The sequence below is a fragment of the Pocillopora damicornis genome, chromosome 10 (assembly GCF_964200805.1).
Source record: "Pocillopora damicornis chromosome 10, jaPocDami1.2, whole genome shotgun sequence".
Taxonomy (NCBI): domain Eukaryota; kingdom Metazoa; phylum Cnidaria; class Anthozoa; order Scleractinia; family Pocilloporidae; genus Pocillopora; species Pocillopora damicornis.
In genome coordinates, this window is record NC_142679.1 from 12,085,426 (window position 1) to 12,100,061 (window position 14,636).

Consider the following 14,636-nt stretch of genomic DNA (forward strand, 5'->3'; position numbering starts at 1 on the left):
TCGACTGCAATAAAAAAGCCGGTCCCTCAGAAGTGTTTTTGAATAGTTTCGTTAACGACGCCTTTCAAAAGGAGTTCTATATCAAAAGCTTTAAAGGTTTGCCGCTCCTCGGCAAATAAATATGTAAAAATCGTTTACTTTCTTTTTTTTTTTCCCTTTTTTTTATTATTTTCCGACGATGAAAGTTAAGACCTACATGAGGTTTTGTTAATGGGGTCTTTGCAAATTTCATCAGGCGACTCGGTTACCATGGTTTTCCATTTCACAGACAGGTATTGTCGATACAAAAAAGAAAAAGAAAAGAAGAAAAAAACCTAACCGCTTGGTTTTATAAGAAAACCAGTTTCGGTTGAGGGGTCCAATCTAGTTTCGACATTTAAAACTAACATAACAGAAGGTAGCTTAGGTCACCTGCCAATAACACCTGCAGGTCTCCTCTGGCAAAGCGAAAAATCTCTTATCTCTTAAAAATTTTCATAGCTTTGGAAGAGGCAATTTACCATTTATTATCATTTTTAGCTTTTAAAGCAACTTCAAACCTTGAACCCTCACACACAGAAACGAGAGACAAGCTAGTAACGGCAATTAGAAATATGAAAACCACCACGAAATGAAAAAAAGGCAAAGGCAATTTGGCACAGTTCCCATTTAAGCAGCTATCAATTCTGTCTTTTTTTTTTTTTCTGCAAGATCATACCCTTAAACAGCTTTACCTTTTTTCAACTTTGACATTCAATCACTGGTTTTGTTACGTTGGGTCATGTCCTGCACTAAACCATTTCCGTTACTTTTCTATTTAAGTACATTTGTCTAAGTCTCCCGTAATTGTAAACTGGTAATCGAATTGACTACAAGTTTCTCTAGAAGAAAAAAACTCTAAAAAGATTTTGTCTCGTTAGCAAAACCGACCAATGAAAAGACTTGTAACCTAACTATCTTGACAGAGTGTACCACGTGGAAGGAAATTTCTCTCAGCAGCTAAATTGACGCGACGCACCTGAGAATAAACATTGCCCCAGGCAACAGGTTCTGACAGTAGAGACCGAAATCCAAGGAGATATACATATCCATAGCACGTACGATAACGCTGAACACACGGAAACTGAACAACACCCAACAATGGGGCATCAGTCTCTAAAGTAGCCACACACGAGGAAGGGAAACGACACACAAAGTTTTTAACATGCGTGTGTCGTTTTAAAACGATTTCCTACTGTGATTCTCCTCTAGTCTACGACAAAGAGAAGAATGGTCGAAGCTTTTTGGGTTTTAAACATACTGAGAAACGCTCAAAGACGTTAAGAAAAAAAACTAAAATTAAGACAACGAATGGAAATTCAAAGTACAAGTACCTTGATAACTATACGTAATTCTCCTTAAAAACAACATAAAAAGAAAGAGAATAGCAGGGAGAATCACAAAATATATCGTTCCATTTACATCAGCGAGTAAACGAAGTCACACATGCCTTCATAACATTTCTCGAATTGTGTCCACGAGTGACTTGAAAGCGAAAATAACCTCAAGGATAATGACCTTAAAAAAAAAAAAAAAAGACCTGTCGATGCTAACAAGGTCTATTATTGAGAAAAATGTTGCCTCAAATCGATGAAAACACTTGTCAAACTGTTCGCAGTTATTCCATCCGCTTCCCGCGCGGCGGTAGATGTTGGAGATCCGATGAAAGACGTATACCTTCCGAATTCATACAGCATTCAGACATTTTGCTCTCTACTACAACAGAAGTATTCCTCAGAATCATGGTTCCATAATGAACCACCCTGACCAGCAAGTAACAAGGTTATGTGACCACTTTAACTAGTTTTGACATTGAAGGCTTTTCATATCCTTTCTAAATAACTACCATACTTAAAATTTCGGCGTTACCAACAGATGCGAAACACACGCAGAGCAACCACACCGGCTACGGAAAGTCAGTAAATGGAAACGTTTTTTTAAGTTAGTGCAAACGACAAAACACGATGAAAAACAACTATTGACGATGATAACTGGTGTTGACAGGTGAAAGTATTGGCCGGAAAAATGTAAGGGATGTTGAGAATTAAAAGAAAGTCAGTAGGTAAGTGTTTGTTCAGATTCAAAAAGTTAAAAAAAGAAAGAAAAAAAATTCAAAAAGCAACCCAATGATTTGTATTTATCACATTTCACTGTCACCGAAAATTTATACCATGCCATAGAAAAACAGCCAATCAGATCAAAGGAAAACCGTTGTATATCAAAAGTTTTAAAGCCAAGCCTTTACTCCTGCGCTTCAATATCATTCTGGCGAGATTAAGCAAGACAACGGCGCCATTTCCAATTTCTCTCAAGTGTTTCAGTGTAATAAATTACGTTGACGAGGACATTAGCTAGAATTTGTTCAATATTAGCAAGCACACCCCTCGCTGTATGAAAACAAACAAAAATAAAACTTTACAAAGAGAAAAAAATTACACTAGTTGAGATAATTTATCCGGACATTCAACAGGGTCTTGTTACCTTAGTACTCTTCGCTGATTGTGACTCTGGACCCTGTGTTAAAGTTCTGATCAAGGGCTCGTCGGTGGGTTCCTTGTCAGGATGGTCCAGGTACTCCTTTGTCCTAAACGAGAGCCTTATTGCTTCGAGGCAGTGCATAAGTTCGTATGTCTGTGCGCTTGAGAAGATCACCTAAGAAATAAAGGGCTAATGAGTATTTTGTCAAAAGTGATATTTCCCTTAACCATCCACCCCACTCGAATGCAGTAGTGTCACGCGATGCTATGGTCATCAAACTGAAAAAAAGGTTGCGTGACAATCAAGTAACGACAAGAATGAGAGGAGCTGTCGCTATGACTTCGCTACCGGGACTGAAAACTGAGCGTGGTTTATAAAGTAAAACGAAAAACTTTGCAGAAGTTAAATTTGCGCATTGATCTTGATCTCGTTCACATGATGATGATATCTCTCTGTGTTTCAATTTAAATTTTTGAGAACCACTTCAAGTTTTACAGGAAAACTCCTCTGTCCTGACGGGGTGGGTGCACAGTGAAAAACGTAATTCCCAAGGTGAGGGTGCATAGGGTGCGATCTAAAAATACATTTCTTTCCGTCGTGGCAAAATTCCCAGAACTATGCAAACTATTTGGAGAAAGTGCCTATAGTTTGATTTGAACCAAGAGAACCTAAACTGTTCATAGTCTCCTGGTTGAGCAGAGCAATTTCCGAAAATTTACCTCTTTATGTTCCAGGAGAGGTAAGGTATCCGTTAGCAGCGTCAGCCACAACCTGAAAGTCACAGCAAAGAAGCAATGGATGTCAGTGAATAAGCGTCACTAGCATCTACAATTTCAGTCTTTCCCTTTTCAATAAGTCCACAAATCTGTAGACCTCGAGAACGCCAAAAACTGCGGAAACTGTTGGCTTTCGAAAGAAGTAATATGATCTTTAATGAAAAACTGCAGAGTATGTACGGCATTTCATTGAGGACATCATCGAAACACCGTCAGCGTGGAGGCCGTGGGACAGCAGACCGTCGAGGAAACACATCACAAAAACAACGAAGTTAGAATAGGCCAATCAGAGCTGTTGAAAATCAACCAATCCCAAACCCGGCCGAGTAAGATGAAGGCCTGAAAATTCTTCATTATTATTGTACTCCACCCCGATAAACATCCGCACCCTTTTTTTACGATATCAGGATAAAACTTTGAAAGAGAAATGGTTCATAAAATTTTTCTTATATTTTACTCTTAATGTGCCTGAATAAAAACATGGAAAAGAAATGATGAAGTACTTTTCTTGAAAAAGAACTGAATACAGAAGGTTACACAACAACTGAATTTCGAGAGAAATAAAGAAAATTCCTGGGCCATAATATAAAGTCAAATGAATTATAAAGCAAACTCAAGGCTGGCCTTCTAATTAAAAGACCTGCCCTTACGAGTATTGCACCCACCCTAATACCCTTCTTTTCATTTTTGCAGAACGACCAAACCCACATAACTCGCTTAAAGCGTATTGAATAAACACCGGAGACTTTTGGGCGTTTGTTCGAGTCTACACTACCCACTCAAGCCCATTTGCCACAGCAATAATCTGTAATTACTTCCCGTGATACCACAAAACTATCCGGCGCAGGTCCAAGAGCAATATATTTAATTTACGTCGCGTTTGCTTGAGCCTTTGTTTTCTTTCAGGGAAAGCAGCAATATCATTGTAAACCATACACTGTAAGATTCGAACATACTAAAGGGCAGTCACGGAGTCCTAGGATCGAATACTGAGTTCTCAATTCCACAATTTGTCTTGTCTAAATGACCCGAAGCTTCTGATTACTATCATCAATTTTTATCAGACAAAATGTTCGCCAAGAAAGAAGTGTTATCGTATACCGGTGGCTTCACACTCTTTCCGTTTGCGTGCAAGGTTCCACAAAGCAAATGCCGCCATAAAACACCGCTCTAAGAACTAATACTCTCAAGATATCATTGAAATAAGGATGTCAGTTTTAATTGTCTTCAAAGAGGCGGGCAAACGGAGGTCACGGGTCCTCATTTTATGTTCCTAACTAATATTTTTCTTCCAATGAGTTCCCTCAAGGAAATAATACTCTCAATGGCGTAAAAATTCGACCAGGGAAGAGTTCCTTCATGGCAAAAAAATCATCGAGTTTCAAAGACAGAGGTATTTCGTGACGCTGCGGTTGCACACAAAGAAGAGTTGGAGGAAAATATTTGCGGAGATGTCGTGATTCGAGGGCCGAATATTTATAACTGCGGCAAACAGAGCCATTACGGTGCATTTTTGCCGTCACGAATCGACAACAGAAGTGACCCTGTTCTAAAAACGTAAATTAATTTTAGATGATTACGGAACCGGCTAACGTCAGTAAAAACTGAGTTTTCCTGAACGGGGAAAAGTCTTAAAAGAATTACGCCCTCAACAGCTATGTTCGTGTACCATCGCACGTTCGCCGACGCTAAAGCATGGGACAAACAGCACACTTGATATAGATTAACTTGTTTTGCACTTGCTGTATTTACCTTTAAATTTTGAGGTTCAATACAATGCCTGTAGGCCTTCCTTTACGTAAAGGAAAGTTGGAATTCCTTAGACACGATGACAACAGGAGCCTTGGGCAAGAATTGGACTAAGTTGTATTAAAATTGGGTGCGATCACCTACAAAGCACTTGAAACGGCCTCTCGTACAAATTTGACTCACAATTAGAACTTGTTACATACACAAAGTAAGCGTCGCAAGATAAACAGAAAGTCTGAATTAACCCCGGAGCAAGATAGAATACCATATTCACTCGATTAAATGCCACCCTCCGAATAAGCACTACATGCGAGAGCAGAAATTGCAATAAGCGCCGCGCTAGAAAGTATGCTACAGCAAGCAATGCGGCGATTACTTAGAGAATTTAGCTAAATACATGCTATTGTGGAGTACAACTTTGCCTTGTACAGCTTGAGTAAATTATTTTCCTCCAAAACAATGATTTTATTTCGAAGTGACTATAGTTCCTTCTTTTCTGATTCATTCTTGGACTCGGAACACAGAGGGGATGGTCGGGTTGACAGCTTTGGAAACATAAAGCAAGGAAGTATTAATGGCATTGATTGAAAAATTAATCATGGGAGTGTCACTTTGTCAACATTTTCTCCTCAAGCGCTGCTCTTGTCTTGCACAAATAATTTGGCCAACGCCGCAGTGCCTCACCTAATAACTACGTGAAGAGTAGGAAATTTGCCAAAAAAGCGATTGAACGTTAACGCGATGGTTAAAGAGAAGGAAATGAAGACATGCTTCACACGTGACTGTTATAATAATTCAAAGGAAGGTGAAAAACCGAAACAGAATTGTAAATTCAACTGTTTATTGGGTTGGGTTGGGTAAGGCATCAACTTTTCAAATTTGCGTTGGTAATAAGACGTATTGCTCTACAGATAAAGTAATCAAATCAAACCGGGATGTTTACAGCAGCGTAAAGGGACGGAGGCGTTCATCCGTTACCGAGCCGACAACTTGAAGGAGCCAACTGGCGTAAGTCACAGTTGGTCTTCCGTCACCGCGTCGACAAGTTTTAGCGACAATTCACTAAAAGGTTCGAGCTCTTCGGTACAGACCCGTTTCCCCCTAAAATCCGGTAGGAATTTATATTTTTCGTGTCTGAAATTAATAACACCAGGTCTGAACAGGATGCTAGAAGAGAGTGTAAGGCACAGAGTCGATCTCCCGTTACTACACAGACACCTTCAAGCTAAAAGTCACCAAAGGTCCGAAACTTCAAAAGAGGTCTGTTTTTCTTTGAAATCCGGTACTCAGTGAAACCTTCCCCGATTCTGCTATTTGCCGCACACACGAAAATAGACCCTAGGAAAATTTTCCCCTAAAGAGTAAGTGGATGTGCCATGAAAATTCTTACGGTTTACAACTGTGCGTTTTCACAGAAATTTTCAATAGGATGCAGTGAGAAATCCGTCAATGGCCTCGAGAGCTGGCACTATCCTCTCAACCAATCAAATACATAAGTAAAATCGCAAATCGGCCTATCACGTTTTCTGAACTAAAGAGCAGTCACGAAACTCGTATTACCGGCTTTTATTTCTTGGGGTTAGGTTGAATCACATTGAACCGAAATGCACACTGGCGAGCCGGTGAACTCGACAAGCTCTACAACTTCGACAGCTATAAAAATATTTTTATACGGTAAGACCAAAACAAGTAAAATTAGATTCGCTTTCAAGAGGATCAAAAAAATAATAATGAAAAACTGAATTTGTTTCATGTTGAACTTAAATTCCAATTAGAAGATGAAAGATGGTAACTAATAGCTCAGGAATTAAAAGAAAGAAAGAATTTTTTTTTTCATCTTGTCGTCGCGGGCGTGGGACAAAGAAAAATATTCCGAGTCCACATGAGAAACCGACCTTTCGTGATCCGTGCTCCGATGCTCTACTAAACAACAGGGAACTCTATGGCGAGTTAGGCCTTACTGGGTTCATATATGACACACGTCCTCAGGGTTATCATTAAAAACCGGTAGCCGACAAAAAGCGTCGGATAGTCTGTCATCTTTCACCGGCTTCTTTCACCCCATTTCACCCTAATTTCCAATCAAAAATAGTGCGATTTTAGTTTGTAGAATATTAATTTCCCAGTTTCGTGTTAAACTGACTATATCTTTCACCAATAACAGGTTTAGATATGCGAATCGATTCCATCTTCAGAACTCTAAGGTTTGTACGAGCTTCGTGTAACGCCGGCCACACTTAACTGAATAGTTCCAACTTCTCCCTATAAAGTCACTATCAAACTTGTGGGCACTATCAAACTTGTGGGCAGCCCTGCGTCTTGCATACTCATACAGCAAAATCGAAACCTGTTTTATTTTTCATCCCTTCAAGTTAAGATCTCCTAATTAACCCAGTCACTCTCAGATGTGACCACAACGGAATCTCTCTTTTCAATATCTATACATTTCAAGGCGGACTGAAAGGTGCTGACAAGTCCTTGTTGACAAGAGTTTGATTCAGCGCTAAATTCTCAGAGTCACATGTGTCAAAAATGAATTGGAAACAGTGCAGAGATATCATATTTAGATCTTAGGAGTGCAAGGGTCAACAAGAATTACAGTCGAGCCTGTGTTAGGCGGTCACCCACGAGGAATGGCGGGGTGCCTGCTTCATACAGGTTGACCGCCCAATACAGGTCATTTTATCCCATTATTAACAGAAACTTGCTAAACGAAGCTCGGGAGATAAACATGGATCAAATCGAAGAAGTTAAAAGTGCGGTAACTAAGGGGGAAAAATTCGGTACTTTGACAACCGACCGCTTAATACAGGGTGACTGCTTAATACGGTGCCACTTAATACAGGTTCGACTGTACAAGAATTTCCTAAAATACCGTTAGCTTGACCTCATCAAACCTGGCTCATCTGAATGACTTTATTCTTTGACGTCCTCTTACCTACTCTTTCTCATTCCTTAGCCCTTCGAAAGCTTATTCTGCCCAAGGTCAACTCTAAGAGCATAAGGACAGTTCAGAAGGTCTTTGAATGCCACCCTTATCGAAAACATTGCAAAGTTTATTTTTACTTTCCAAATCAGTCTAAAAACGAGACGAAGAGAAACAAAACCTTGTCTCAAATTGTTGACTTAACGAGGTCAAGGTGACTGACAAGATTATCTCATGCAATTTCTTTTCTTAAAGTTTCATTTGTTTATTCATTTTCATTTTTTGTTTTCTTCGATAACAAGACTAAAGAGCAGTTCCGTTATCTAGAAACCAAAGCTTCAAGGTAACCCAGTTGTGTTAATTTTACAACTTAATGTTTAAAAACCCAAAATGTAAAAGTAAAGTATGCAATGCCGGCTTGGTAGTGCGATCTATAAATATAAATTATAAAATAATTCAAATAGTACGCGCGCTCTGATTGGCCATAAAACCATTTTACATGAGCGTATGTAAACACGGTTTTCGTTCCTCTTTCATTAGTTATTTTATAAAAGAAATGTAAAATGGTTTCCGTGTTTACATAGCCTGATGTAAACACTTAGGAGGTTGGAGAACACTCGATAAGCTGGAAACCACTCTGCTTCGCGTCGTGGTTTCCTACGCTTATCTCGTGTTCTCTCAACGTCCCGCGTGTTTACATCAGGCTATGTAAACACGGAAACCATTTTACATTTCTTCAATATAAAATTAAAAAGGAAAAAAAGGGACCTTTGGCTTATCAAGGTGCATCTCAGACGAAACAGGCAATCGATGTGTGGAATTTACAGATGTTTCTCTTTCGTCGGAAATGTCGTGGAAAAAATCAAACCAAAGTTGTTAGTCAGGGACACAAACAGCCATTGAAGGAGCTAACTCCAAAACTCTTGCTTTACTTTTTAGCACCCAAAAACTTTTTCCAAATTGAAGGGAAAAAAGATACATATCTTAAAAGACGTTTTGGTGTGAGGCATCTGTGAGTATTGTTACGAATTGCTCCGTATTTTGACGAGCCCCAATGTCGCCTTCCCGTTTATTTTTAGCCATGCTAGTTAAAGTTAGAAAGAAAAATGTTGAAATTCTCAGACATTTCCGAATGAAGGGCATAGAGTGGGAGTTACTTGATCATACCGCTGGAAAGATGAAACAGCCAAAATCAATTAAAACTGAAAAACGGATCACACCCACTCTAAAATTAGACAAATGTATTGTTTCCAGCGCTTTAGTTTAAATTGGATTTAGAAGACTTTGCCAGATATCCTTCTAGGTGGGTGACTTAAGTCGAGTGTGCAGATTTGATTTCTGTCTAGATGCGTGGGGTTGTTTAAGTTATGATGTGGACTTGTCAGCTTCGAGACAATACAATATCGCGTAAAATAAAAAAAAAAGCATTAATCTCTTTCCTAACCCCCATCTTTTGGTTTGTGATAACAGGATACCTACTTCTTTCCCAAGGGCGCGGTGAAGATGGATCGAAGAGACTTGAGGGATGGGTGATAAGATCATTCTACAAAATTGCTACTGCTACATATATAAAGAACGCACAACGATAGGGTCAGAGCTTCAAGAACAGGACCAAGTTGTTCAAAGGGCAGATAACGCTATCCGACGTATGAATCACTATCCAGAGGATAAGTGTTAACAAAAGATCTTGCGCTATCCACCGGAAAGGGATTTTTCCAGTGGATAGCGTTCTCCAATCTTTGAACAACCGAGGCCAGCTAGATACGATGCAGAGAAAATCTCATCAACGACAAGGTGAATTCTCTTAACTATTTCCCAAAAGAATGTATAGCACTAAGAAAAGAGAATAACATGTCTGATCGCGAGAGTAAAAGGGTTAAAGAGATCTAAGTTAATATGGTCACCTCTTTATAACAGCTACATAATGCTCGCTTTTGGTATATGTTAACTCATTTCAATTGACATCATTAATGAGATGCCCCCACAAACTGCCACTTTTCAGTAATCTTCGACAGGGTAGGTCAATCACTCTTTCAGAGCGTCACCCTTTGATAGCCTACATGGATTTACTTAAAAAAAACAGTTAAGCAAATTCGCCATCAAGCAAACCGTGTAAGGCGAAACGACGAAACATAGATGACAACAGTAGCAGTATTAAAACAGATGAAACAATGCCCAAACTGAGAAACAGACGGGGGGGGGGGGGCGGGCGGGCGGGTTAAAAACGAAAGAACGCTTTCCAGGCCCTTCTCTTGCATAGGTAACAAACCCATACTCCAATGAAATTTAGGCCAAGCGGATAAGATATCGAAGCCTCACGAGAGACGGACACAAGTCAAGTTCTAGCTGAGAACGAGCCAAGCATATGCCGTTTACAAGCTGAGTATTAGCTGGACATAAGTCGAGCAAAGCCCGAATTTGAGCCTAGTATGAGCCCGATACGAGCTGAACATGATCCGAATACTAGCCAAACACTGTATGAATCGGCGCCGTACATGGGCCGAGAACATGCTGTGCAAGAACCGAATGCGAACCGAAGATGAGTCGACTACGAGCGGGGCCAAGCTGAACACGAGCAAATCATGAGCCGGACGGAAGTCAAAAGAGTTGAAGCGTGCAATCACTGAGTAACAGTCGTGAAAACTACAAAGACTGATTGCAAATAAAAATATAGTGTAGTTGGTGTAATAAAATGTTTCTTATCAAGTTAGTTCCTCTTGTAATTGCGTTTGCAAAACGCATTCTGCTATCGTTTAAGTTGACAAGACGCTGGAGGTCAAGACTAAGAAGAGTCAGTATTTGATTCACCTTTGTGGAGCGAGCTTTGATGTCAGCAAAGAAATCAGCAAATTGGCAGCTTCATGAAACTTGCCTTCTTCGTACATTTTATGGAACTCGCGATATTTCCCTGCATGAAAAAAGAAAATGAAAATTAGGGGAACAAAATGGCAAAGCAAAGAAGAGATGATAACAATAAGCACCCTAAACTCAAGATACCGCAGAAAATAGTGTTTGGGCAGGAACTGATTTCCATTTGATTTCGTCCTCCAAAAGAATGCCCTTACTCTCAAGCCTGAATGTCTACGCGGCAAACAACAGTTTCAATTGAAAATGTAGTCTTCGTGAATCAACTGACAGCATGAACAAAGTAGACGTCATTCCTCTAGGTAGAATCAACGAAAAACCTCGATAGTTATATTCGTTAAGTCATCGCTGCTTTAACGATGCATATCCGAAAAAAACTTTTCAGTCTTGACTTACCAAGAAACGTAAGTCGATCGCTTAAGAGCATGGCGGATCCAAGATTGTCGATCAGGTCCAAATTTGAAAATCCCCCGCTCTTACAATACTCTGTGAGAAACCTGTCAAATTGAGAAAACAACAGATCACTTAGATTTAATTGACTAATTTAAAAATAAAATCTTCGCACCACTCACCGCCTGAAGGTGCAGGTTTGTCGGCGAGGAAACACACGTAAGAGCAACCCTAACGCAAATCCCAACCAACGAAAACTCTAGCTTCGATACAAGAAATTGAAAAAGTTTCATTTTGTCACGCCTACATAGCATTTCACAGGCGTGACCTAAGACAATACAAACTCAAGTGCAAATGTAAGGGATAACTCAAGGTAACTCAAAATTGTTCCTGGCCACCATGGTTGAAGTTAAAACCGAGACTTCAGACTGAAAGAAAGGTATGTTTTACGATACAGAATAGGACAATTTGAAATTGAGCATCGAAAATAATATAGGATTGCTTCGGTTTTGTTTTATTTTGTTTTATGATTGGTCCAAAAACCTCATGCCAGTTTCTCAACCAATCAGATTCACAACTAAAACCTATCGCAACTGGCCACTCGCGTTTTCCTGCGTTTTTTAAATTAATTTCGCTTGTTTTTACTCTGAGTTTTCATTGGCCGCTGGTGAATTTCCTTTTATCTGATTGGCAAATGAAATTACCTGGTTTTGGTTTTTCGGCATTCGATCAAAAAGCGCTCCAACGGACTAAAACATTCAATTTTCTACAGAAATGTTTCTCAAGATACAAAAGCTCAAATTGAAATCTGCCTTGAGCAGAAGAAGTGGCAATGATAATATCTAGGCATCTTTGGTAATGGTATGCTCCAGAGCCTGGTCTCCAAGGCTATTTCAGAAGGAAAAATGTCACTGAACTGCGCTCGGGACTGCGTTTAACGTTTGGTCGCCATTTTCATGTTTATTTGCGCCCCCTTTGAATAAAATTATAATCTATTAGATAGAACGTGATTTAGAGTTATTTTCGTAAACAGTATCATGTCACAGCAGTTAAATCAAATGTAACCTTAGCGGCATAGTAATTATGAAACAGCTAGATTTCATTTGTTTAAATTCACTCAGCTGCGAAGCCCTATCTTAAAATGGGAAAATTCTGAAGTTTGGGGATAATCTACCGTGGAATTTTCGAGACTGTTCCCAAATACTGTTTAACGGGACTTCTCCATAACGTTGGCATAACAATAGTAACTGCGATTGTTATGCCACGCCCACTTTTTGAAACTTCAATCCTTTGGTCAACACATGCGTGAAATTGGTCCCACTGCAAAAGGGGAAAGTTTGGTTTTGGGCGCTTTGAATATAGTCAGTAGCCGTTTCTGAAAACTGTTTCCAGCCACCTTAATAACGATTTAGACGACACGATTCTTATCGCAGTTGTGTCCTAATTAGATCACATCCGATGATGGTAAGCGAAAATCGTACCAGAATAATTGGCTCGAAGGTCTCCTAAGGTCGAAAAGTCATGCATAATCATTCTCCATGCTACACTCCAATTTAACAAAAGAGATAATCAACACCGTGAAGAATTATTTATACCTTTCTGAAATAAAAGCTGCAAATGTAGAGTCCTAAACACAAAATAAAACAACGTAAGAGAGTTAGCATTTAACAAACTGGTGCGTTTACGATTTACCCAGATTATTACAGTCAAGGTTCGTGTCATAGGTCAGATGGAGGAAATTGCTCTAACGTTGTGCTCATGAAAGAGCTTGCAGAAGCATTTCAAGTTTTTCATTAGTAATCCGCGAATAAAAGGGATAAGGTTCTCAGGAAACTAGGATAGTGGGGGTAGTGCAAAATAATTTGGTTTTATGAAGCTGATAATGTGAATTGTTTACATAACGAGATCGGAGTGAATCTGTAATCCGTGTCAATCAATTTAAACCCTAATTACCCCTGTTCAGATCGCTTTTGGCATCTTCTTGTCTGTGTAGCCATTGGATTTTTTCTACGCTTTGAAGCGTCAAGCAGCGGAGCCGTGAAAACAGCCACCGAACCCGCCAGTTACGCATATTAGACATATTCTAGCCTGTCTACTCCAGCTCCGAGCTTATCTTCTTTCAAAATCTCCATTTGACAACCTAAATTGTATAATCTAACCAGGAATAAAATAATGGCCACGACATTTCGCGCAAGATCACATGACAAAGTAAACCAATAACCAGCTATCGCAGTCGTTTATGAAAGTTCAGGAAACATCCTCGATACTTTATACGCAGACAAGTACTCACTTTACCTTTAGTAGCCGAGGAGGAGAAGCCAGAGAAAGACAACCTCGCAGCATCCCACTACACAAAAGGTTTGACATCAGATTCGGATAGCCTTATACCCAGAGATCATCACGATGCTAGTTGTAGTCACTAATTGTGAGGTTAGTGACTTGCTGTTTGGGGGAGGGAAGTACTTTTGGAAGTGCCAATATTTATGTTTTCAGGAACTTTACTGCAATACATCTGGAACTGCTCAACCAAATAAAATAAAATTTGGAGGAGTGACGTAACATTGGTAGTTACTTAATGTGGGATAATTTTGGTTGGTTGGTTAACCGTTTCCGTGGAAAAAACTGCTGAGAAAACCAAGAACAAACGTGATTTTATGAAATAGTCGAAAATGCTGAAAACAATAAATGACAGACGTTGTTCACTCCAAGAATACCTTACCATTAATCTTGCTTTATAGGCAAAGGCAAAAGAAATTCAGCTCCCGATTGCAGGTTGTTGTCGATGAGGGAGTCAATGAGCACTGACAAGTAGCTTATTGGTCAGTTGAGGAGTCAACGAGCTCTGCTAACAGCTCCTGATCACAAGAAGTTTGCGGGTCGTTTGGGTAGTAGATGAGCTCTTATAACAGCTCCCGACAACAACAGCTGCCGATTGCAAAAGTTTGTCGGTCGATCGGGTAGTCATTGAGCTCTGATAAGAGCTCCCGATCACACAAGTTTGGTGCTTGATTGGGAGTCAGTGAGCTCTAATAACAGCTCCCGATCGCAAAAGTTTGTTGGTCGATCGGGAAATCAATGAACTCTGAGAAGAGCTCCCGACTCAAAAGTTCTTTGGTCGGTCGGGGAGTAAATGAGCTCCGATAAGAGCTCTCAATCGCAAGTGTTTTATGCTCAACAGGGGAGTCAATGAGCTCTGATAAGAGCTCCCGATCGCGATAGGTTTGTCGGTCGATTAGAGAGGCAATGAGCTCTAATAAGAGCTCCCGATAACAAAAGTTTATTGGTCGATGGGGGAGTCAGTGAAGTCTGATAAGAGCTGCCGATCACAAGAAGTTTGCTGGTCGATCGGGCTGTCAATAAGCTCTAATAAGAGCTCTCGATCGTAAGACGTTTGTTGGTCGAACGGGGAGTCAATGAGCTCCGATAAGATCTCC

At 39.9% G+C, this 14,636-nt stretch overlaps 1 protein-coding gene across 2 annotated transcripts in view; it reads right to left on the minus strand.

The window, feature by feature from the left end:
* The window catches only part of LOC113671163 (nuclear pore complex protein Nup85), a 52,995-nt gene that overhangs the window by 5,388 nt on the left and 32,971 nt on the right, over window positions 1–14,636 (minus strand). For both annotated transcript variants that reach the window (XM_027187375.2, XM_089184278.1), the window contains 5 exons: window positions 12,798–12,829; window positions 11,209–11,309; window positions 10,756–10,855; window positions 3,216–3,267; window positions 2,500–2,670 (listed from right to left, as the gene is read on the minus strand). In XM_027187375.2, coding sequence (XP_027043176.2) covers window positions 2,500–2,670; window positions 3,216–3,267; window positions 10,756–10,855; window positions 11,209–11,309; window positions 12,798–12,829 — 456 coding nt within the window. The remainder of the gene's footprint in view (window positions 1–2,499; window positions 2,671–3,215; window positions 3,268–10,755; window positions 10,856–11,208; window positions 11,310–12,797; window positions 12,830–14,636) is intronic.